The 22,268-nt window shown below is 42.8% G+C and overlaps 2 protein-coding genes across 3 annotated transcripts in view; both read left to right on the top strand.

The window, feature by feature from the left end:
• scaf8 (SR-related CTD-associated factor 8) overlaps positions 1 to 11,091 on the top strand; it is an 86,736-nt gene extending 75,645 nt beyond the window's left edge. The window contains exons 21-22 of the transcript XR_015778584.1: positions 9,132 to 9,222; positions 11,055 to 11,091. The gene's annotated coding sequence lies outside the window, so the exon portion shown is untranslated. The remainder of the gene's footprint in view (positions 1 to 9,131; positions 9,223 to 11,054) is intronic.
• The window catches only part of tiam2a (TIAM Rac1 associated GEF 2a), a 93,639-nt gene that overhangs the window by 18,012 nt on the left and 53,359 nt on the right, over positions 1 to 22,268 (top strand). The window contains exons 2-7 of one of the 2 annotated variants that reach the window (XM_042501507.2): positions 9,132 to 9,222; positions 11,055 to 12,221; positions 12,316 to 12,342; positions 16,158 to 16,611; positions 17,228 to 17,400; positions 18,785 to 19,009. In XM_042501507.2, coding sequence (XP_042357441.2) covers positions 11,061 to 12,221; positions 12,316 to 12,342; positions 16,158 to 16,611; positions 17,228 to 17,400; positions 18,785 to 19,009 — 2,040 coding nt within the window. In that variant the 5' untranslated portion in view covers positions 9,132 to 9,222; positions 11,055 to 11,060. The remainder of the gene's footprint in view (positions 1 to 9,131; positions 9,223 to 11,054; positions 12,222 to 12,315; positions 12,343 to 16,157; positions 16,612 to 17,227; positions 17,401 to 18,784; positions 19,010 to 22,268) is intronic. The other variant, XM_042501511.2, reaches the window with a different exon arrangement.

Genomic DNA, 22,268 nt, shown 5'->3' with positions numbered 1-22,268 from the left:
ATAAAATCACTGTTCATTCAAATGGAGTCTTGGTTTGATTCTAGTGATTTTGGGGCTGTTGCTGGTTAAACAAAAGGATCTTACTCTTTAACAAAAAGACCAAATTCTGAATGGATCCATCACGTTGTTGGAAAATTCAAAACAACCTGAGATTGTCAATGGCAAATAAAGAAGCAAAAAAGCACTTTTAGTGGAGGGGGGTATGGTCTAGATAGAAAACTACAGACATCACCTTTTTAAGAAAATATTTGGATACAAGATAAACCCCAGTGGCTGAATTGTCAGACAGACAAGGCTGTGAGTGGATCCACCAAACAAAGACTTGACCTTTCACCCTGACTTAAAGCCCTCCATCCTAAGTGAATTCCATCAGTCTGCACCCCCAGTTCCTCCGACCATCATCTAGTTGTAATTTCCACTGCCTTTCTAGACCATTGATATTTAAATCCTTGCTTGTGGGTGCGGCAGTCTACTAATCTCTGCTAAAATGAGCAATTAAGATCAATTTATTTCCTCCCAACGGACGCTTGGTTCACAAATTGCCGCAGACTGCAGTCCCCAGTGAGCAGGATAATCAATGGCATCAAACCATAAACGGCCTCCAGCTATAACAGTGGCTCCATCACGCTGTTTATGAGGAAGACGAGAAATATTAACATGCTGACTGAAAACTCGTATGTCTCCCTCTGACTCTGCGCTCTGACTCTCTTTCTCCATGCCATTCATCAGCCCTACGAGCACCGCTCTGCCAGCATGAGTTTTTCATTGGAGATGGATTATTGCAAGTAATCTGTCTGAGGTTAAATGTGACATAAGTTATGTATTTTTAAAAGAGTCATTTACATGGAAAGTTAAGGTGTCTACCTCTCTGTTAAACATGTAATAAGCCAGTATAAGCGCTCTGGGCCTTTTAACCCCCTCACAGCCGGACTCACCTTAACCTGTCACTATCAGCCATTATGGAAGTAGCTTTATGACATAATGTCGGTTTAACTGAAGTAACTGTCGTCGCACATTGTGGGAAGTGGATTTCTGTGAGCATTGTGAGATTGCCACACTGTCTATTGGGCAGAGAGACCGAAAGGCCATCAGGAGTCATCTTAGACCTCAATATCTGAGGGGATCCCGGTGTTTGAAATCTTTATCCCAAAGCAAAGCTCTGCAGATAAGCTCTTCGTAACCTCTGTCGCCATGTATACAACAGTAGTGGCCCTGATTTCCTCCATGTTTAAACCCATTAGATACGTCTTTTCCAAGGTTCCCACAGTCATGAAAACCCTGGAATTTTTCAATCATGTTTTCCAGACCTGGAAAAGTCATGGAGTAAGTTAAATTATATTAAAAAATAATAATAATCGAAAGTTTTGGAAACATGATTGCATTTTTAACCCTTTGGAACTTGAGTAAACTGGGTTGAGTTCTTTTAAAAATAGAAATAGGGCAATGAGCAACTTAACAATAAGAAAAAAATTCCCTCCAAATTCTCAACAAATTTGGAAAAAATAGGACAAAAAAAACCCCAGCAACAAACAAGGAAGTGACTGGAAAAAACTGTATTAAAAATGTAGAATTCTGTAACAAAAGTTTAAATATATATGAAATAAAGTATAGTTTTATCAACATTTTCCTTATTTTGATAAATATAATTTTCTAAAACTACTAAATTCTTGCAATTTGCAGGACATTTCTTTTCAAGTTGATCATTGCCTTTTTTTCCATGTTTGTGAAAGAAATCAAACTAATTTGTTCAGCGCTCAAAACACCTGTGGAATGTGTCTGAATGCAGCGCAAGAAGATATATGTCAATCCAGGTTTAAAAAGGTTATAAATCTTTGAAAGTTCTGGAAAAGTCATGAAATTTTGTTTTGACTGATGAAATACAGTAATCTCCCGTGGATTATCTTCCACGGTAATGTAACATAATGGAAAATTTATTTTCTCAAGCGGTTGATGTAACATGGCTTGATTGTGCGTCAGTGCGTGACATTTTATTTCTCCATTTCCTCCCTGCATCCCATCTCTTCCTTAATGTGTGCCAGCGAGCTAAAATTATGTTTGAATCTCATATGTTTGAAAAAACAGGTAAGTGGGGCAAGAACATTTTTTTGAATTATAGATCCTTTGAAAGTTATGGAAAAATCTTATAATTTTGTCCACAAATTTTGTGGAAACCCTGCTTTTCTTTGTATTTCCTGTGCTGCTACTCTCGAGTAAGGTACAGGTATGGGCAGAATATGATAAATCAGTAATTATCTCATTATAAGGATGAAGTACAATGTGACCTTCAGCTCTCACCACCAGCTTTGGCATTCAGATCAGCAGTTGAAATTTGGTCAATGTTTGCATGAGTCAGTTGCCCAGAGCTTAGGTACAGAGGGATTAAATTTGTCTCTGGAGAGCTTGCTGGGGCCTTAATTGATCTTAATTAGCGGTCAGATCATTTGGCCGTAAGGAATTAGACCCGGCACCTGCTCTGTATGAATATGCACCACAGTGGTCCTCCCTGCCTTTTCTTTCTTTCTTTCTGTGCGCCTCACTCTTTTCATGCCTCCCAGCCCCTCCGAGCATGATGTTGACCAACCTTTTAGCTGCCTCCATCTAAAGCCGGACAAAGGGCTTTGAGAGCAGCTCAGACTAGGCCACGAGGACTATTGTGTTGTTAACAATGTTGTTTAGCCCCGGTGAACGCTGCTAATATTGTGTCCCGGAGCTGATGTCTCTATGTCAAGCAGCCGGCTGATAGAAGACTATCCCACAGCTGCTCATACAGCGTGTCGTGGTCGTGACTTTGAATAGCTATTCAGGCCGAGATTAATTTCTAGAGAAGGGCATTCTAGTGACATAGGCTCTAAAGTTTTCCATTTGTAGGAGTGATGTCCCTGAACACCAATAACTCTTTAGAATAAACAACCGGTCCGCCAAAGCAGCTTTAGGAACAGTTTGGCACCCTTGGTCCAGTTCTGATGCTGTGTTGTGTACTGGTGTGGCTTTCTGAATGGGTCCACTGAGACTGTGAGACCACAGTTATTTGAATTGCAGACAAATAGAGGCATGTGCGAGTTTTAGACCGACGGCAGTCTCAAGTGCGTCTCCGCTGGGATATGACTTAGTCACAACACTTGCAGTGCATTTCAAAAATTCTAACTCCAGTAAAGGTTTTGACTCATTTCCTTGAATTTCAATTAGCTCCTCAAAATGAGATGCACAATTGCCTGCTCTGGCCTGTGGCACTCCGAGTGGGGAGGCCAGGGGGTATGTGACCCTGCTGGTGAAAATATCTGGACACAATAATTACTTTCCTTAAGAGGCTATGAGGTGCTCATTTTTTTAAGCTAGCGCAAAGATAGTGGTATCTTGGGAGACAAGACAATCCAAGGCATCCTATGATACAAACCATGTCAGCATAGCTTAAATTTTGGTGAGTAAACAACTGCCACAGCCATTTTCAAAGGGGGCCCTTGAATTCTTAATGAAACCTACATGAAATTAGTTATAAGTTAACTAACTGACTAAGTTAGTTAAAATAGACTGTAAAAGTAATGGACTTAACTTCCGTGACGTCACCCACTGGTTTGAGGACTCCGGTTTGGCATTTTGGTAGTCGCCATGTAGGTTGTTTTTAGAGTCAGAAGTGACCATATTTAGGCTTGTGCTGTCGAGAAAATCGGTGTGGGTTTGACAGAGAAGCTGAGGAAACTGTTGGCGAACAGCCTGTCATTTAAAGTTGCCTGCCCTTGATTTTGCAAAACTTTAAGCCTTAATAAAATGTAAAGGGGTAATTTATATATAAATTCAACCCATTTACGTTTATGTCCGCTATAAAGTTGGGCATTTTAACATGGATTGGCTGTGCTGTTAAGTCAGCCTTAAGTGGCCAAAAAGGGAACTGCAGTTTTTGGCACTTCAGTGTTGGCTTCATTTTTCAGCCCCGCTGGTTGCCGCTTGATTCTGTGGATAGCCATGAGTCTTCCCTAAACTTGAGAAGGCTTAAACCCAGTAAATATTTCTTCCTTAAAATCAATCTGCTAAAAATGAAAGCTGTATTTGTCTTTTTAAGGAACAGGACAATCACCCTTTTTGCAGAATAATCATTGAATATCATTGAAACAGGATTCTTGTGGAAATCAAAATGCTAACTGTACCAGTATTAGTCTATGCACATCAGATAGTAATGTTAACTATCAGATAAAAACAAGGTACATCAGTATGCAGTTCCCTAGCTCTTAATATTAGCATAGTTTTCAACTAGCTTGTACTTCAACAGCATAATCAAATTCCAAAAATTCAGTTATGGTTTTTGGTTTGGTGAACCACCCCAAGATTTTGATCGGCCCCATCTGGCCACCCCTATGAAACATTTCTGTGGGCACCGTGCTTCTGGCCCCGAGAAGCTTTCAAACATGGAGCTAACTCGGTTTCCTCTTTTTTTCACACCAAACCTCTGTCTTTACTCACTAAACGTTTTTCTTATCCTCTGCCTCAGTCTCACTCATGCATACACGTGTATACACACACACTCTCTTTCGCCCTCCCCAGTAGCGGGTTGCCTCTCTAGCCTCCTCCATGGGTCATTGTGGTATTTAGGGTCAGACAAGAGCTCCAGTCATTGCGCCCTCCCCAGTGCCTCCCAGGCAGCGCTGCAGCCATTATACGCCAGCTTGTCTGGCCCAATCGCCTCAAACAGCTATGGAAAACCGCCTTGGCTGTAACAAGCCCTGCATCCTCCTCCGAGCCAGCGGAAAAGCAGGATATAGGAAAAACAACACAGTGGAGTACTGGAGCCTTTTTTTGCAGTGGAGACTCTAACGGACGAGAGCTATAAAACATCCCTCTTTTTCTGAGAGAGCTCTTCTGTTGAGAACTTTTCACTTTTTCCTCCCCAGCTCTCCTAGCTTTTCCTCTTGGCAGTCCGTTACCCAGGGTTACCCCGGGAGGGCTGTGATTCGCTGCTGCCTGAAAGCCGGGAGGGAGTTTCCACGTGTCCTCCAGTGTGTCTGGGCGTGTGAGTCAGATGCGTGTGTTGCTTTAAGACACAAGAAGCCTTTTACAGGGAGAATCCAGATCAGAGAACACCAGCTAGATTTGTCCTTTGCACGCTGTTCAAAGAGTTTTTAGATGAAAGCCCGGGGTGGCCATAGAGGTAAGGGATGTTTTGGGCTCTGTGTTTTATCTTTCACTCCCTTTGTTTCTCCTATTTTTTGGATTAAGAGAGACTGAGGTGAAGAGGTTGCACTGTGTTTCCTATTGTCCAGATCCACAGGTGTGGGTTACACTGTGTGTTAGTGCTGTTTAGTTTCCACCCGTATCTATTAGATAGCACTTTAGTTTTATCTCTAGAGTGTGTGTGTGTGGTCTGTCTTGCTGTGTGAGCCTGCCACATGTTGCATTGTACATGAAGGTACAACAAAGTGACCCTTCACAATCTCACTTTATGATTTTGGTGTGTTTCTGGGGTTGTCAGCATTTAATACATGACTTATGTTAACTTATGAGTATAACTGGGTTTGAAAAACTTTGAAAAACTGGGTTTGAAAAACTTTGTGTCTTGTGCTGAAGTTACTGGATGCGCGCTCAGTGATATGAAAGTGTTTGGGAACATTTTTATTTTCTTGGCATCCCTCTGGAATGGCAGTGGCATACGTGTATAAATCTTCCAGGAGGCTGCCATGTCATTTTTGGTCGGGAGCCAGGCGCGGAGCTTCCAAATGTATAATGAAAAAGTCCGAAAGACACTTAACAAGCACTTTGATGGATGTTTGGTGGCTTTGGCTGAATCCACCACACAGTAATATGGGCTTTCAGCAAGTGATTCATAGATTGACATTTCTCCTCACAAGCAAACAGCCTGCAGGATACTTTAAATCTGGTTCTTATGACACAAACTCAGCAGGAGACAGCCGGGTCTTCGGCTCCACTATGTTCTCTTCTTCACTTCCTGTTGTTGTTTTTGTCCGGGAAGATCTTGTGCGGTTGCTTTGCATGAATTGTCTCTAAAAGAGTGGCGCTTTAAGTATACTGCTCCTTTAAGAGCTCAGTTGTCACAGCGCCAGAGGAAAGTGATAAGAGACAAGTCCCATGGGCTGTGATTTGACAGGAGGAAGGCAGTGTGATTGTGTTAACAGTCACTTTCAATAACAAATGACCTCATAGTTCCTAGTTCACAACATAATAATTCAAAAAGCATGAAACCTTGTAGGTACTTAATTTTGTATGAGATTATTTCCTCTTTATTGTTTGCATAATTTATTTGATTGATTCCATTAGAAGCACATGGTTAGCCTATTTTTTCAGCATTGTTGCTCTACTGTGTGTTCTCTGTTGGGGAAACCAAAAAAAGCAGCAAGATTTCTATACCTCCAAGCTTCTGTGGTAGTTTCAAAACTGCACTAACAGCATCATGATATTACTTTGAGGCTCTGGGGATTTGCCCTGTGTTTCACACTGCTGTGTCAATACTTTGTTCCTTCAGCTTTCATTCTCAAGTTTAGATTCAAGGACATGACTTCATGTACCTACTGTGTTTAAACCATGTTGAGGTGTGGCCCCATTCCTTGCAAGTCGCCCGAGCTGCAGAACCAAGACCTACATGGTGCCAGACTAAACATGGAGCTTACGTGGGCGTCATCCAGGGGCAGCCTGAGAAGAATGCCAGGTCATGGGGTGTGTCGAGGAGCGTTAGGGTGGCAGTGGTCCCCTTGGCCCCTGAGCAGATGGCCTGTAGGAAACCTATTGACAGGAACAGAGGACTGAAGGGGAAGAGGGAGGGAGAGTTCAGGCTGGGCGCTGTGGTTCTCAGCTAAAAGGAAGACTTGTCTTGTTCTCCCCAAAACAGTCGCACAATGCCGCAGTTGAAGTCGCAGCAGAAGGCAAACGTGTGTGTCTTTAGGTTTGTGTGTTGGCACGCCTTTTAGCCTTTCATACCCACAACACTGCTCTGTGTGAATAAAGTTTGCAGGGTAAGCGTTAAAAGAAAGCGGTCACTGTGACAAGTTCGACAACCGGCTTTATGCTGACTCCAAGTGTTGTCGGCAGCTGCTTCCTTGGTCTTTACTCCGGAGGGACCATTGTTTAGTTAGTCTTCATTCATGTAGACGGACTTAATACCAGATCAACTTCACTTTCTATCTTCTTATGCCAGTTTTTCTGCAGGTTTCTAGCTCAAAGGTATACTATGCATGAATTCATGATAAATTTTTGTAAACACATGCCCAGAAATGTCCCGAACGCGAACTTGTGTTTCCTAGGATTGCAAAGTCACGACCAGCCATACTCAAGATTTACCCTAACTATTCCCACTCATCTTGGTAGTAACCAAACTAATGAGGGCATCAAGTACTAGCCAGAGGGAGAGTAGGGTGGGCCATGCCTTTGCAAATCTAGGAAATGCAAATTCCTATCTGGAACATAGCAAAATAAGAAGAAATCAAGAAAATACAGGTAGAGGGCAGGGTGGAAATAATTACATTGCTACACACCTCAGGTCAACAGTGATAATTGAGAGGGATTACTTTTGTATACATCTATACACCTTTATTTTTGGAAAACCCTGCCTGGTATACCTTTTAATGAAAGGGATTCAACTTCTTAACGTTGGACCAGTCAAATGCAGTTGATCATGCATCCATAAGTACTATTGGCTTTGGATTTGCTAAGGATCTGTTGAACCTTGGCCCCAGTTCGTCTAGCACGACAAACCTTCAAATTATTAGAATTACTGTTAGAAAGCTGCTTGAATATATAGGTGCAGGGTTATAGGGCCAGTGTCAGTTCTGCCTTCAGCCTTTAGCTCATGACGAAAGAAGCAAGTGTTTAGTTAATCCTCTGATCAGCTCAGAGTGATGGTTCAAGTTCATTACCAGGCCTACGTGTCTCCGGCCAAGTTTCCGCCGTGTTTTCAAGTGCTACATGTTCACACTCATTCTAAACAGTTTAAAGAAGAAGAGAATAATTTCCTCGCGTGGCTCCTCCTATGTTTGATTTTTTTTTGCAGTCTGGATCTTTGCTCTGTCCTTGAACTTCGGGATCTCATGCCTCATGAGCTTTAAAATATTCAGGTCCCCGTGGAATTTCTTCCAGGTTCATGTATTAAACACACTCCTATACTCCTTTACTGTAGTCCATTTAGTCAGCCAACACTATTTAATCTCGCCTCACAGTCAAGGTGCATCCAAGCAGGAGCAGATAAACTCTTAATGCTGCAGATCACTTAATCCCGAAGGTTAGGGCTTTTGACAGAGGGGTGTTTACACTGTAACCTTACGCATTCTGTACGTGTGCTGCGGGGCTTAGGGGGTTAGCACTATTTGAAAGCCTTCTCCTGGCGTGTGCGCCACATGCATGTAAGTGGGTTATATTACACACACAGGACAGAGTCACACTGCTTCTCAGAAGATGCCCGGTGCCTCCACAAAGAGTGCTCCTCAGCCGTTTCTGGTTTTGGATCCTGCCCCCGGACAAATTTGGCGGTGACGAGTGAAAAAAAAGGAGCAAGCTAGGATTCCAAGGTTTAAAAATAAACAGACGGGTAAACTGTAGCCAGCTTTCAAAAACTTTCCCAACCCCGATCAAAGACGACGTCATTTACTTGCGGGGAGGTGGAAAAATGCTACTAATGTTTGGTTTGGATGTCTGATTGAGGAGAGATTTGGGGGTGGAGTGAATTTTTCAGCGAGTCATACTGTAGCGCCAGGGTGGCACTACTGTACTGTGCTGTCTTGTGTAGCACAAAGCTTGGTTGATATTGCTGGAAACTTATTTGAACTGGAGTTCATGAGACCTGTTTGATACTTTTGTGCTGCATGGTTTTTCAGAGGAAATGTTTTTGTTTCTGGGATATTGGCAGAATCATTTTTTTCCAAACCTGCCGATAAGGTCTTTGCTTTTTCCAGACACGTAAAATCTACCACAAGTAAGATCTCAGTTGTTGTTTTAGTATTGCATTGACTTTGCTTATCGCAGTGAGAAACAAGCGCGGCTGCCTTCCAAACTCTGTCCTCTCCCAAATACAGCAGATTAGGTCTACTCTTTAACTGGCACACCTGTTATCAAACACAGATTACATGTGGTAAATTACAGTCCTGTGTGGAAAGAGGCTGAGCGCTAAAGTCAACTTCTCTCTCTGTGTGTTTCAGATGAAGACGACGAAGAAATGAGTTTGTTTTGAGGAATGAGGCGGAAGGAACCTTGAACACAGCTCCAATCTGAGAAGAGACTTTGAGACAGGTGAGTTTGTGGCCCTCATATCTGAGTTGTCAATATTATTATGCTTGATTATTAGAGATATTCTTATACCATTTTTACCTTGCTGATAATGATTGTGGTACCTGAACTTACATATTGGCAGATATGGAGTAGTGATTCAATAACATTGCATTGATTTAAAAAAAACAAAAAAAAAAACTGTAGGAAAGATTTCCGCGCACTTACATCTATGCATAGCTATGCTTTATTCCGAGCTTTCAGTCTGTCAGACCTTCATCAGCGCTACATGAATCAACAATTGACAGGCAGGTAAAAGTAACAATTCTCAGTCACTGGATCTAATGATTGCATTAAACAAGCTGGACTTTTTGATGTTTCCAGGACCTTGGGTAGAGCAGTGGTCATTCAGCATCTTTGATAAAAAAAAAATAAATAAATAAAAGATTAACAGCTGTATACTTCTAAGCCTGAAATTAAAACCTTGAATACTGAACATGTTGCCTTTTTAGTGGTGTGACTTTCCAGTGTAAAATACTGCCAGTATTTCTCACATTTTTGTTAACGGCTAATGTTAAACTATTTACTGGAAATCAATTATTTCTCCCTGCTCTAAAACAGAAAGTTGACCGTGGCTGCAAAACCTGCTCTGTGGGCTACTGTTTCAAAGCGGCAAAGAAAAGTTGCCTGGGAAAAACTGCCTTTTTATCCAAGTGTGTCAAGTGAAACATTACATCGATATAAATGTGTGAATATCTTTTCTGCCAGTTTGGACTCGTTGTTTTCAGCACATTGCCAAGATTAAGCTGGTTGGAGCGGTGGTTGTCCTGCGTTATGTTTTATCCAGGTGTTGAGCTACCTTGAAGTTTATTAAAAAAGTGACATGGTGTCAGATCAGTGCATAGATTAGCAGACTTGCTGATACCCGATCCAGCATTTTAGGCTGCATCAGAGACATTTCCAAAATTATAGATTAGATTTAACCTTAAATCTAAAATATGCCAGTTATACACATTTATCTATTAATTCTCTTTTTACCATAATGTGCAAATATGTCCTTTTAATATGTCCTTTTCATAATTTAACAGTTTTTGACAATTTTTTTTCATTTAAGCAAAATAAAAAAAGGGTTTGTTAAGCAACTGTTTAAAAAAAAAAGATTTTTATGTAATGGAGAGGTTTGTCTTAGTTCCTAATCTACTTCCTGTGCTAAGTCCAAGACTTGTAGACCATTGTAGGTATTTAGCTTTCCCTATTATGCAATCACAACTCTCAGCAGTAGATATAGCACTGTCTCTTACTGGCAGCAGCATCCCAGCACTTAATCTGCTATAGCATCAACCCTGTAATGAAATGTCTCTGTGGTCACGGCTCTCCGTCACTAATGTAAGAGTGTTGTGGACTGGTCTGGAAGTGATTTCACATTGTCCTGCACTCTGTCACACATAACAACCCTGAAAGCTTAAAGCCTGTTCATCTGACGTGACTTTTCTATAGAACAAATGGAAGAATGTGGTAAAAATGAGAGGGGGGGGTGCAGACCATGCAGGTTAATGACCAGATGTGATAGAACTGCTTATAGCTGTTCTCTTTGAAAGACATCAGGAAGATATTAGAGCTGCTGCTGTTTTACTTTGGAAACAGCCACTGCAGATTAAACGATTATGTATGGTTTTACGGGAGTGTAGTCATTATTGTTTATGAGTAATAAGTTAATTTTATGTCTCTGATGAGCTGGCATTATGTCATACTGTGCTATATATATTATACTGCCTTATGTGTGAGTACCATGGATCTTTGAGTTGCATAATGCTGGTGACATTTTGCTTTTGTTTCCATTGTTTTATTTTTTCCAGGCAGCAATGGGGAATTCAGAGAGCCAATATAGCATCCAGGGCCCCAAAGGCACCAGCTTTGTCTTCCCTGGGAAACCCAAGCCATACTCACTGAAGCTCCGCTCATCCAAAGATGAAGCTCTGTCGCCCCATACGTGGTGGAAAAGTGCCCCGTTGGGTTCAGGCTACAAGGCCAGGTGTGTTGGCCGTGGCTGTCTGTCCCCTCCTAAAAGCCGGCCACCTTACTCCCCGAGGCACTGTGACCATGTCTCCAAGGGGGGAAGGGGCAGCCCAAGTGAGCATCGCTGGCATCGGTCGCCTGGATGTGGAATAAGAAGGCGGCATTTGTCTGATGAGTACGGAAATAATCCGTATGGGGCGGATCTCAATGGGTGCACCTTGAATGGACACAGCAATGAGCACGAGGCTTTAGAGGAACAGAGCAGCCCACGGGTGGTGATCAAGAAGGATGGCAGTCTCAGGGTAGAGTTCACTAACACCTCAGGAAACCCCCTCCTCCTGGATGCAGCTTCTGGCCCAGTACAGCTCCTTAAGTTCTCCCCTAACCTGGAGACTGCCTCAACTCCCAGTCTGCCTGGCTCAAGCGGTAGCAGGCAGGACGGACACCGCAGTGGCCCACCTCCAGCATCTACCTCTTCTACAGCCAGGACCAGCAAGGGTAGCTCACTCAGCTCGGATGGTTCCTGGTATGACTCTCCCTGGGGGCCTAGCACCGAGCTGTGTGAGCAGGACCAACCCTGCTCTGCCAGCAGGACACTGGTCCAATCCCCAGTCCACCAGCTTGACTCCTTTACTGAACAGTCCCCCCCTGTGTCCATCACAGATCTTTACAAAGACCCAACAATGGCTGCTACCTTTCCCACAGCCAGGGACCTGTCCCAGTTTCAGGACCCTCCGCCAGGTCCGAGGCTACACAGGGCCTCTTTTGCATCAGTCCTAGATGTTCCACTGGAGGAAGAATCTACTGAGGCCTGCCAGTATTCATCCTACACCCTGCCCTGTCGCAGGCCCAAAGCACACACCCTGAGTGAAGATCTGGACCAGTATCCTGACCAGGAGCAAGCTGGAACTGATTTTGTCTTCCAAAAGAAAGACTCCATCAAAAACCGCATCAGGCGATTAAGCGACTGGACAGGAAGCCTCAGCCGCAAAAAGAGGAAGTCTCAGGTAAGTGTGGCCAGGATTGGGTTCGTGGATCACACTGATTAAGTCCTGTGCTTTGCAATTTTTTTAATGACTTGCACTCCTTTGTTACTCACAGGGGTCATACAGGGATCTTATCTTAACGGTATGTAAAACTATAGTTTGCTTAGATGTGGTGATCATAATCGCCCCATAACTTCTATCCCTCATAGTTTAAGTACCCAGTATATAAACTTATCACCCTCTTATTGTTGTCCTCTCACGATGAGCCTTAAAGCTACATCTTATTAGGCAGGAGAAGGCATCAGTAACAGCCACGCACAGGCAGTTTCCTGTCTGGCAAGGTTTATTTGATCGTGAGCCACAGCAGTGGTCTTGGCACAACCAACAAGCCAACCGCCGTCCTCTGGTCCTTAGCACTGCAGCACCAGCTGTCCGGAGACAGGGCACGGTGGGGCGGCACAAAATGAAATTTGTATGGTAGCCAGCGCTGGGCCGTGTTTGTTTTTGTGAGGATGGAGCGAGGATGAGAGGTGCTTCCTCTTACTGTGGGTAAGACATGGACGTTTCTCAGAGGAAGAGAAGTTCAGGACTCATGCGCAGGTTTCAGGATGACTGTTTCTGGGTGGGTACATCTGAAGTGTTATTGCATACTGTTTGTTTGTGATTAGCTGTTGAATGTACAGTGCTTTTTGCATGTTGATGTAACTGAATGGTATTAAGTGTTTTTCAGCATTAAATCAAAAATGTTTTTGAAGGTTTTAAGCTAACTGATAGCTGAAGTGCATAGATATTTGCGAATGGAGCAGGACGCTACAGTGAAATACTAGCATGTTGTAATACAAGACAGAGCAGGCAGCTGATATACGTTTTTCCTAGTAGTAAAATGATACTGGTACCATACAGACACAGGTCAGAGGAGAGGTTGGAAATAACCACAGCTTGTCTGCATGTTGCCTGCACATGATTTTAAGAACCATTTCATCCTACAAACACTACTCTCTTAATAGCTTTAATTTGGCATAAAACATTTGTTGGATCTGAGCCTTTACTCGTGTCCCTTTTTTGTCTTTGAGGCTTGAAAGCGATTGTTTCTGCATTAATTCGTTTAGCTTTGCCTTGTAAAAGTTTTAAGAACACTGTTTGGGCGCTGCCAAGAGAATAGCTGTAAGCCTCTGAGAGGCTCTGTTAGAATGAAACTAAATCCTAGCTGAAGATTTAACCCCACCCCTCCTCTAATGTTAATGAATGACTTATGGTTGTTCTGGCTGTTGTTTGGTGCAGACGTTGGGGGCTCCCCTCCACTGTCCTCAGAGAGTAAATCTGCTAATAGGGATTGGGATAGGACAAAATAGAACAATTGCTGTATTCTTCTTTGCTGGAGTGAGAATGTGTGAGCTTCTCCTTGTGCTTTTAAAGCAGATAAAGCATAGTGAAATATATGAGATGCTTTGCCTTGACGCTGTCACTCCATCCTGCAGTGACAAATACGCAGTAGACCGACAGTATTCATTTTAAGTGTTACGCAGCTTTCACTTAACGCTGGTAATGTCTGCCTCTAAATCTCCTCCTTCCATAACGCCATGCTAATCTATTTCCATGTGTTGGTGCTTGACTGTTTCAGAGGGCGGACCAGCCCCCATAGATTGACTTCAGTCTAGAAATAAAGCAGAATGAAGACTGTTTCTGACTGCAGCAGTCCTCAAGAAACTCGTAGAAAATGAAATCCATTGCCAGCACCAAGTATTGGTGACAAATTGTAAGAAGTTTGACATAGATCAATTGGGGACAGTTCAGCCAAATGAAATAATAAAAAAAGGAGAATTAATTGATGCTTAAGGTCTCCTTCTTATGCTGTGTTCACGTGGAATCAGGCTGATGGTAGACGGCAAAATCGATATAATTTTGGTGGACTAGAGCAGGACGGTAATATTAGTTGAGGCCAATAGGAAATACCTGCAATGTTATGGGGCAGACGGCATTTCCATTCAGTGTTCATTAAGCATTTATGTAGCTTCCTCACACAAGGACATTATAAGAACATTTTTAGAAATTAATAAACACAAATTAATTTTTTTACTATTTTTATTATTTTTTAAAATCATTATTTTATATTTATTTTTTTCCGGCCATTCTGTTGGACTGTTTGGTTTTCCTGTGCCGTGTTCTGAAAAGCGTCTCAGTGACGTTAACAGGAACTTTGACACCTTTTCAGTCACCGATGCTGCGTTCACAAGGAATCGAGCGGATGGTTAACAGCAGAAAAACAACAACACAGTATAGACAGCATGGGACAAACAAACAGTCAGACGGAATGGCAGGATGGCAAAACTAAACATGCATGACGACATGTTGCAATAGTGATGCCGTATTGTTTACAACGAATAAAATAAAAATAAATAAAATTAATTTGTGTTTCTTATTTAACAGTATTTTTGAAGTAATGTCATTGTGTGAGGGAACAATGTAACATCCACTTGTAAATTCCAGTGTGGAGAATGGCAAAAAGTTGAAATATTTCAACTTTGAACGGCAATGCCATCTGCCATTACCGTGGTATTATTCGCCGTCCTCAACTTATTTTACCGTCCTCCTCTCCTCCACCAAAATAATATCTGTGTGCAGTTGACTGTCTGCCTGACTCCATGTGAGCGCAGCATAAATGACTGACACAGTTTGTCAAGTTCCTGTTAAAGTCACAGAGGAGCTTCAAGCTGGTCTTTGCTCCAGACTGACTTCCCTCTGTTCTCCCGGGGCCATTTTGTCGACTGCCAAACCTCCGTGGCATATATCTCCAAGTGCTGGTCACAGTGCCTCCTTTCAGCAGGGTCAACCAATATCAGGAGCACCTCCAGCTCTGGTTCCCCTCCACCTGAACTCCAGGGCTCTGTTGTGGGTTTAAAGGTCACATTGCAACCCTGGTGCCAAAGGCCAAGAACCTGCTTGTAATGAAAAGCAGGTGGAAGAAAACTGGGAGAGGGCAGACACTCTTGGGCAGCCAACGGAAAAAAAACTGAAATCCGCCCTGTGCTCCGTACACATTTTCCTACATCTGTACTACACAAACAGTGTGTGTTTCATGGTGGCAGGTGGACGTAATGGTTAAAACAAAGGCTGTCCTCAGCTGAACACTGCGGGTTCAGAGGGTTCACTGCTGCCGCGTAGCTAAACAGTAACCTGCACAAATCAATAAAGCATTACCAGTAACTTTTTTCCATATAATGAAATAGTTTATATATGCTATTGAGCACTATTCTGTTTTTTTGCTGATAAATCTGGCCAATATAAATTGTTTGCTATGCATCAACAATAGGCATAGCATCAGTAGGGATAGAGAAGACATGGACGAAGCTGAGTAAGACAAAGGAGCAAACAAAAGACGGGAGGATGAGCTCCGGCATGACGGCGCATACTCTGTGTCTGCACGTTGAGAGCACTCCACTCTGTTACCAGAGGCTGAATCAATGCTGCAATCTAGTCAAGTGTAGGTAGGCTGTCATTAGGCATAAAAGAGTGCAATTCCATCAAGTGTTCATTTGTGGAATTGGGAAGCCACAGCAAACCTCAAATGACGTGAAATTGTCTGAGCCTGGAGGGTTCCAGCTACCCAGGTGCCAGCACAGGAAATTTGTCCCACTTTCTCAGCCCGAGCGAAAGATTTAGTGACTGTAACGCTGACTTTGAAGTAGGTTCAAGTGGTTTGACTAGAAAAGTTTCTCCTCCACTTTTCGCAAGAACTTGTGGCTAATTGAAAGGAACACAGTTTGATTGTTGTCCCAGTGTAAGCTCTGCTGTATGTACAAAGGGGTGTACAATGTAGCAACAACAATTCTCTTCACTAATTTGGAAATCTCTAAACTACTCCAGCAAGTCAGGTAATTACTAATTAATGAGGCTTTTTGGGTATTGTTAGTGGTTGTGAAAATCAAGTTTTTCTCTCATCTTTTCATGCCTCATCAGGAGACCAGGTACAAGGACTTGAGCGATGCCTTTGACAGTGGCGTTGACGGCCTTACTGCAGACACCAGCTCCCCATCTCAGGTCTCCAGCCTCCTCTGGTTCCCAGGAGCCTCCAGGGCCCAGTCATCAGGCGCCATCCACCAAACAACCAGTGACGCCCTCCGCCAGAACATCTATGAGAATTTCATGAGAGAGCTGGAGACCGGCACCGGACAAGGAGGAGGGGGAGGCGGTGAGAGGAGAGACCCGTCCACAGGCACCGAAGAGGGAGAGAGCAGCAGCGAGTCGGCCGAGGGCTCCCTGGAGCAGCTGGATCTGCTGTTTGAAAAGGAACAGGGGGTGGTCAGACGCGCCGGCTGGCTTTCTTTCAAACCTCTCGTCACCCTGCACAAGGATAGGAAGCTGGAGCTGGTGACCCGCCGCAAGTGGAAGCAGTACTGGGTGACCCTGAAAGGTGAGCTTGAATCTCAGAGGGAGGGAAATATTAATGCATCCTAAAATTGAGTCAAAGATTGTGCTGACTTGTGGTTTTAAAATAATTCACCACTAAGTAGATTATCCAAATTTTTGTTCCATAATTCAGTTTTGAGGAGCAGGTGTTTTCTCTTTGTTCCTTCTCTTAACAGCAGTCGTGTCCTTGACCATTGCATCACACTTGACATTGAGCGATTGTGCTTCTCTACCTCAAAAGCTTCCTATGCTGTTGCTTCTGGCCAAATGATAACATTCAGGCCACCAAATGTGTCTGCTTTTACCACAGTGTTTTTAAGTATTTACTGAAGAACACATCTTGGAAGTAACAAAAAATAAGAGGTATAACCAAGGACACTTTCATCATTTGTGCCTTTTGGGAGTATGTAAAACTTGCGCTGTGTACCCCAGTCTTGCAGAACTCAATTGTTAGATGTTTTTGAAAGGACATTTTGTCTGTAAAACATTTATGTGGCAGCTGTAAAACCCCCAAGCTCCTACAGTCTAGAGACACCTAACTTGATGATGAACATTTACTTGTTTTCTTCATCACTTATTGATGCACATTTGAGCCTGTGTTTCCACTCTGACTTTTCCAGGATGTACATTGCTGTTCTATGAGACTTATGGCAAAGGCTCGCCGGAGCAGGATTTGTCACCTCGCTATGCTCTCCTGGCCGAGGACAGCATTGTCCAGGCCGTCCCTGAGCACCCCAAAAAGGAGAATGTTTTCTGCCTCAGCAACTCATACGGAGACGTCTACCTCTTCCAGGTGAAGCAATGGTTGACACAAAGATTTTTCTGAAATATAATGCAGAAAATTAAGAGAATGAAATCATCTGCAGTGTTTCCCACAGAATTATAGTGTGTGGTGGTATTATTCTGTGTCTCCTCTCTAAATTCAAAGGTTTTTGCAGGTCAGTGAATGCAGCACAGATGGAACTCTTCCTGAGTTTATTTTTTTTCGTAGCAGCACTTTGTGGAGTTTGTGTCGCAAGGTTGATAAATGATCAGTCGATCCAAGCAGAGCTTTTCAAATGAGATCAATGGGCAAGAGGAGCAGCTGCTGCAGAGGCGTTTGAAAGCAAATTTTTAGACCCAGCAAAGTGAACGATTAAGTTTCACCCTGTCTTCTTATGCTGCTCCAACTGTGCCCTGAGTTTGTGCTGTGCCCTGTGACTGTATTGCGATAAATAACCAAATAACAGCCAAATGATATTTCAACAGCGCTCCCAATAAATGGTCCAGCTTTGAAAATAGAAAACCAATATGTGGCGTCAAATGTTGATATCGTGGCATTCCGAATTTGTGTGAAACACTAATCTGCAATAAAGCTTATGAATCTTATGAATTGAACTGAGCAAACAATGTATGCAGCATGTTGTTGCAGTGCATACTTGCAGCACATGGTTGTGGTTGAATTATACCAGACATCCACCTTTTAGCTCCCTTTCCCTGGAGTGCAGCATGTGAAATGACCAATTTAGGCATGTTAGGGCAAAGTGCCCAAACAGAAGGGTCTGAGAGCACATCATATTCACCCGTTGTGCTTACTGACCTACATATCACTACCAAATTCATGCCTCGCCTCTGCTCATTCCATGTAGCCTCCTCCATTACAAGCTTTGTAGACAGTATGTCGCGGTGTCCAGACCTACATCTAAAAAAAATAGTCTTGTGTGCATAGTGGCCCCAGAGGCAAGCAGAGAGAAAATCAGCTCCATAGCATGAAGACAGCCTGGGTTTTATGGTTTTTTTCTCACTCATATGGCCTTTTGAGCATGAGTCATTCTTAATGTAAAGGGGGATTGAGTGATTTCTCAACTGATGTGCCATGAATCACCTTATAAAGACAGAGCGATAAACACGAAATGGCTTATTAACAGGGAAAATGCATGTTTGACTTAAGCAGCAGTTCATAACCTGTTCTTTCTTACACAGGCACCGTTAATCATGTGTTCTTTTATTGATTTAGCAAAGCCCAGCTTGCCACCCAATGATCTTACTGTGATATATGGTAGAATAACACAATAGCAGTGCATTTTACAGTCCTATCCAATACATCAAGCTTTGCGTCCTTAGATCTAGCTTGTAACGGGAATATTGGCTTTCCTACTTCATCAAATCGACCTCCCTTTCCCTCTTTGCCCTTCCAGGCCAGCAACCAGACCGACTTGGAGAACTGGGTGACAGCCATCCATTCTGCCAGTGCATCGCTGCTGGCCAAGCGCCAAGGGAAGGAGGACACGGTTCGTCTGCTGCGGAGCCAGGTCCGAGGCCTGCTGCAAAAGATCGACATGGACGGGAAGATGAAGAAGATGGCCGAGCTGCAGCTGACGGTGGTCAGCGACCCCAAGAACCGCAAGGCTATTGAGAACCAGGTGAGGCTATTATGATACCAATGTTGAGACATTAAAGTAGGCACCCGAGTTAGATTTATGCCAGTTTTATCAGATTTGGCTGTTAAAGCCTACAACATACAAAGTGTTAAAGTCTGAGCAGGCTCAGAGTGGGAGCAGCATTCATGTCATAATAAACAAGCTAAAGGTGCTAATGATGGATTGCAAATGCACAACATTTTTTTTTGCCGACACAAGATATCAAACAAAGCCCAAATTCTATATCGTATTAACTTGTTGTGAGCTCTAAATTGACCACTTCCTAACCTTATGGTGCAGCCTCTCTCTCCCTCAATGCTGCTACCTGCATGTCCACCGCTGCAAAGAGTAGCATGAAAGTTGAGAGCGCTTGCTCCGCAGCAAAATCTGAGGACCAAAATCTCCTCAGAAGTGAACTGCACAGAAAGAAACGACAGCTCAGTTTGAATCAGTCTTAGTCACTGAGGGTCTCCAACTGATTATTGGAGTCTCCAGCTTTACAGGGGTAGCCCTATGTTAAATGTACATGAGCTGAGAATATTGGAGGCCTCATAGTGCCTTATACATTTCATACCCTCAGGACACATTTCACAGAAAATCAGCTGGAGTTCGTTCCAGCATAGATCAATCAGGTGGCATGACGCGTGCTCTTTTCATGCCACATTTCTGTCTTTACACTGTGTCATTATTCCACGTGAGACGTGTAGCATCTACATGATGTGCCCTACTTAAATTTACTGATTTTGTGTCTGTGGTGGCAAGGCTGCGCTTTATTTTTGTCTGTGGGTGGGTGAAGTGGCCTAAATGCATCAGTCCCCAAACGCATCGCAAGGGGCCCAGGGGAGCAGCTCGCTCCCCGAGCATCAGATTGAGATTCCAGATGTTTCCTGGTAATGGGCTCTCAACATGCATTATCCTCTTCCTCCTCCTCACAGCCTGGGGGAGAATCCAAAGCACCGAGCGCTGTGCTGTAGCCTACATACAGCAGATTACTCACGGTTATAAAAAGCCTGTAATAATCTATAGCTTAGCGAAAACCCAAATACTTTTACTAGAAATTGATGTTTGTTGTGGTATGTGGGGATATCCAGCTGCCTTTTTTTTTTTTACCTGTGCCTCAGGTGGTCATTGACTTCAAGTGCCTCTTATTATGCTCTCTGCATCAGTGAGCCAAAAGGGTTCAGGTTTTGCTCTTATGTGCTGACTGCTTATACTGTAGAAAAGCTAAATAGACACTTTTTGGAAAGGCTATTATTTGGTCTTAAGTTCACCTGTTGAAACCGGGACAGACATAACTTTTCTTGTACTGAGTTCATATGCCTTTCACAGGTAATTAAGCCTTTGAACCTTGGGCAGTTCGGTTTGATTTTTTGAAAACACAAGAGAAAAAGCTATGAGCAACCTGGCAAAAAATGTCCTGCTATTTGCAGGAAATAAGCAGTTGTTTTTAAAAGAATTCTAGGGAAAATGTCGAAACAAAACTGCATTCATAATTATTATAATTGTATATTTGAAAATATGTTTAAGAATTATTTTTAATATTTTAAGCATTTCCTTTTTTTAAAAACAAAATGTCCCCTAGTTTGTGCTCATTTTCAGGTATTTATTTGTCCTTTTTTTCCCCTTTCTTCTTAAATTACTCATTGCCTTCTTCCCATATTCTTTTGAGGAAATCAAGCCAATTTGCCCAAAATTTAAAGGGTTAAAGTGCCAAGAGCGGAAATATGAATATATTATTATGAGGAACAAGCAAGATAGAAACCGGATAGCTCACTGCAGTAATCACCGATGGAGATGTCACTGCCTGCCTGCGAGACTGACTGCCTGTGTGCTTGTATCTGTTTCCAATTATCCATTATGCCACCTCAGAGTAGACAAAAAGGCAGATGGGGTTGGAGTCAATGATAGGGTCAGAGGGGTATGGGACAGGACTCTGATACAGGCACCCCGAGGCTGATGATAGATTTAAGGTTTCGCTGGGGTTGTCTGGCACCAACAGGGCACCACTTTTATGTATCCCACCCCCACCCATGTCTACTGAAATCAGTGCCAGTGGACCTCTTTTGAAGACTACATTTGCTCCCTTTCACACACTCGTGCTCACGTACACACACTGCGATCAAGTTGCATTGAATGACTAATTATGCATTAGGGCTTTTAGAGAGAGCCCGGGGCAGATGTTAAAGAGGGGGAAATAAGAAAAGATGAGAATCTGTTAAAAGAAAGGCTTATGTCTGCCGACCTTAATGGCTCTGAAATGAATGTAAATAAGTCGTGCACGCAGGCCAGATGGGTCCAAACATGCCTTTCTTTTCATGTTGCCTGATTGTCTCACATTCAAGCCTGTTAGATGCATTAAGTAATAGACTCCATGTAGACCTTCGTTAAAAAAAATTTGTTCATCATCAGTGATTCACCCCGGCATGATTCATCAAATCGAATTTTATGCACAGGACTATTTTAGAACATCCCTAAACTGAATAAAGACGTGGATACTTGACTGTTGACAAACAGATCCAGATTGTGTGTAAATCAGAAGCATTCTAGGATCTTGTGTGGTAGTTATACATAGACAGGAGTTTTTTTTTTCAAAGCAGCAACTCTCCTAAATTTGACTTTGCTTTTGAGGAAGGAGCTTATCTGATTTATTCAGTAATACCTCGCTCTCCATCTGAAGTCGTCTTCAAACCACTCAGTGGAATTAATTCACCGTTCCTTCCAGAACGCAGTGTTATGATGACCTGAGAATAGCAGGATAAAAAAATGTGCTTTGCTTACTTACCTACTATCAGAGGATTTATGTACAAGGAGTTTAGTAAAGCTGAGAATTAGACCTGGACAAGTGAAAATGTGGGGAAAAAAAATACATATTTCATTGCGTTCAATGCTCCATGCATACTATGCTAATGCTATATGTGACTACCATTATCCCAGTAAGAACATCCACCTGTAAAGAAATATTGCTGGAAAGATGGTTTTCATAAAACTGGACTGTGTCTGACATAGAAAGACAGAAATACTTTTGAAATTGGTGCTACATGACCAGGGAAAGGGCTGCTCTCATGGAGATGACTGTGGCTTTAACTTTTGCTCAAGAGCTAGAAAACCTACAACTACCAGAATGTACTACACTGCATTGGACCAATTATCGCTCCAGTTGGTAGGTGAACTAGTGCTAGTTTGGCTGTTTTGACACAAGAAAACAATATGGTGGCTGGCTGGTAACAAACAGTCCTGAATTACAATTAAACAGTGCATTAAA

Source organism: Plectropomus leopardus, chromosome 14 (genome assembly GCF_026936395.1).
Source record: "Plectropomus leopardus strain MGB_pleo_1.0 chromosome 14, ASM2693639v1, whole genome shotgun sequence".
Classification (NCBI taxonomy): domain Eukaryota; kingdom Metazoa; phylum Chordata; class Actinopteri; order Perciformes; family Serranidae; genus Plectropomus; species Plectropomus leopardus.
This window is presented reverse-complemented; position numbering and strand designations above follow the sequence as displayed.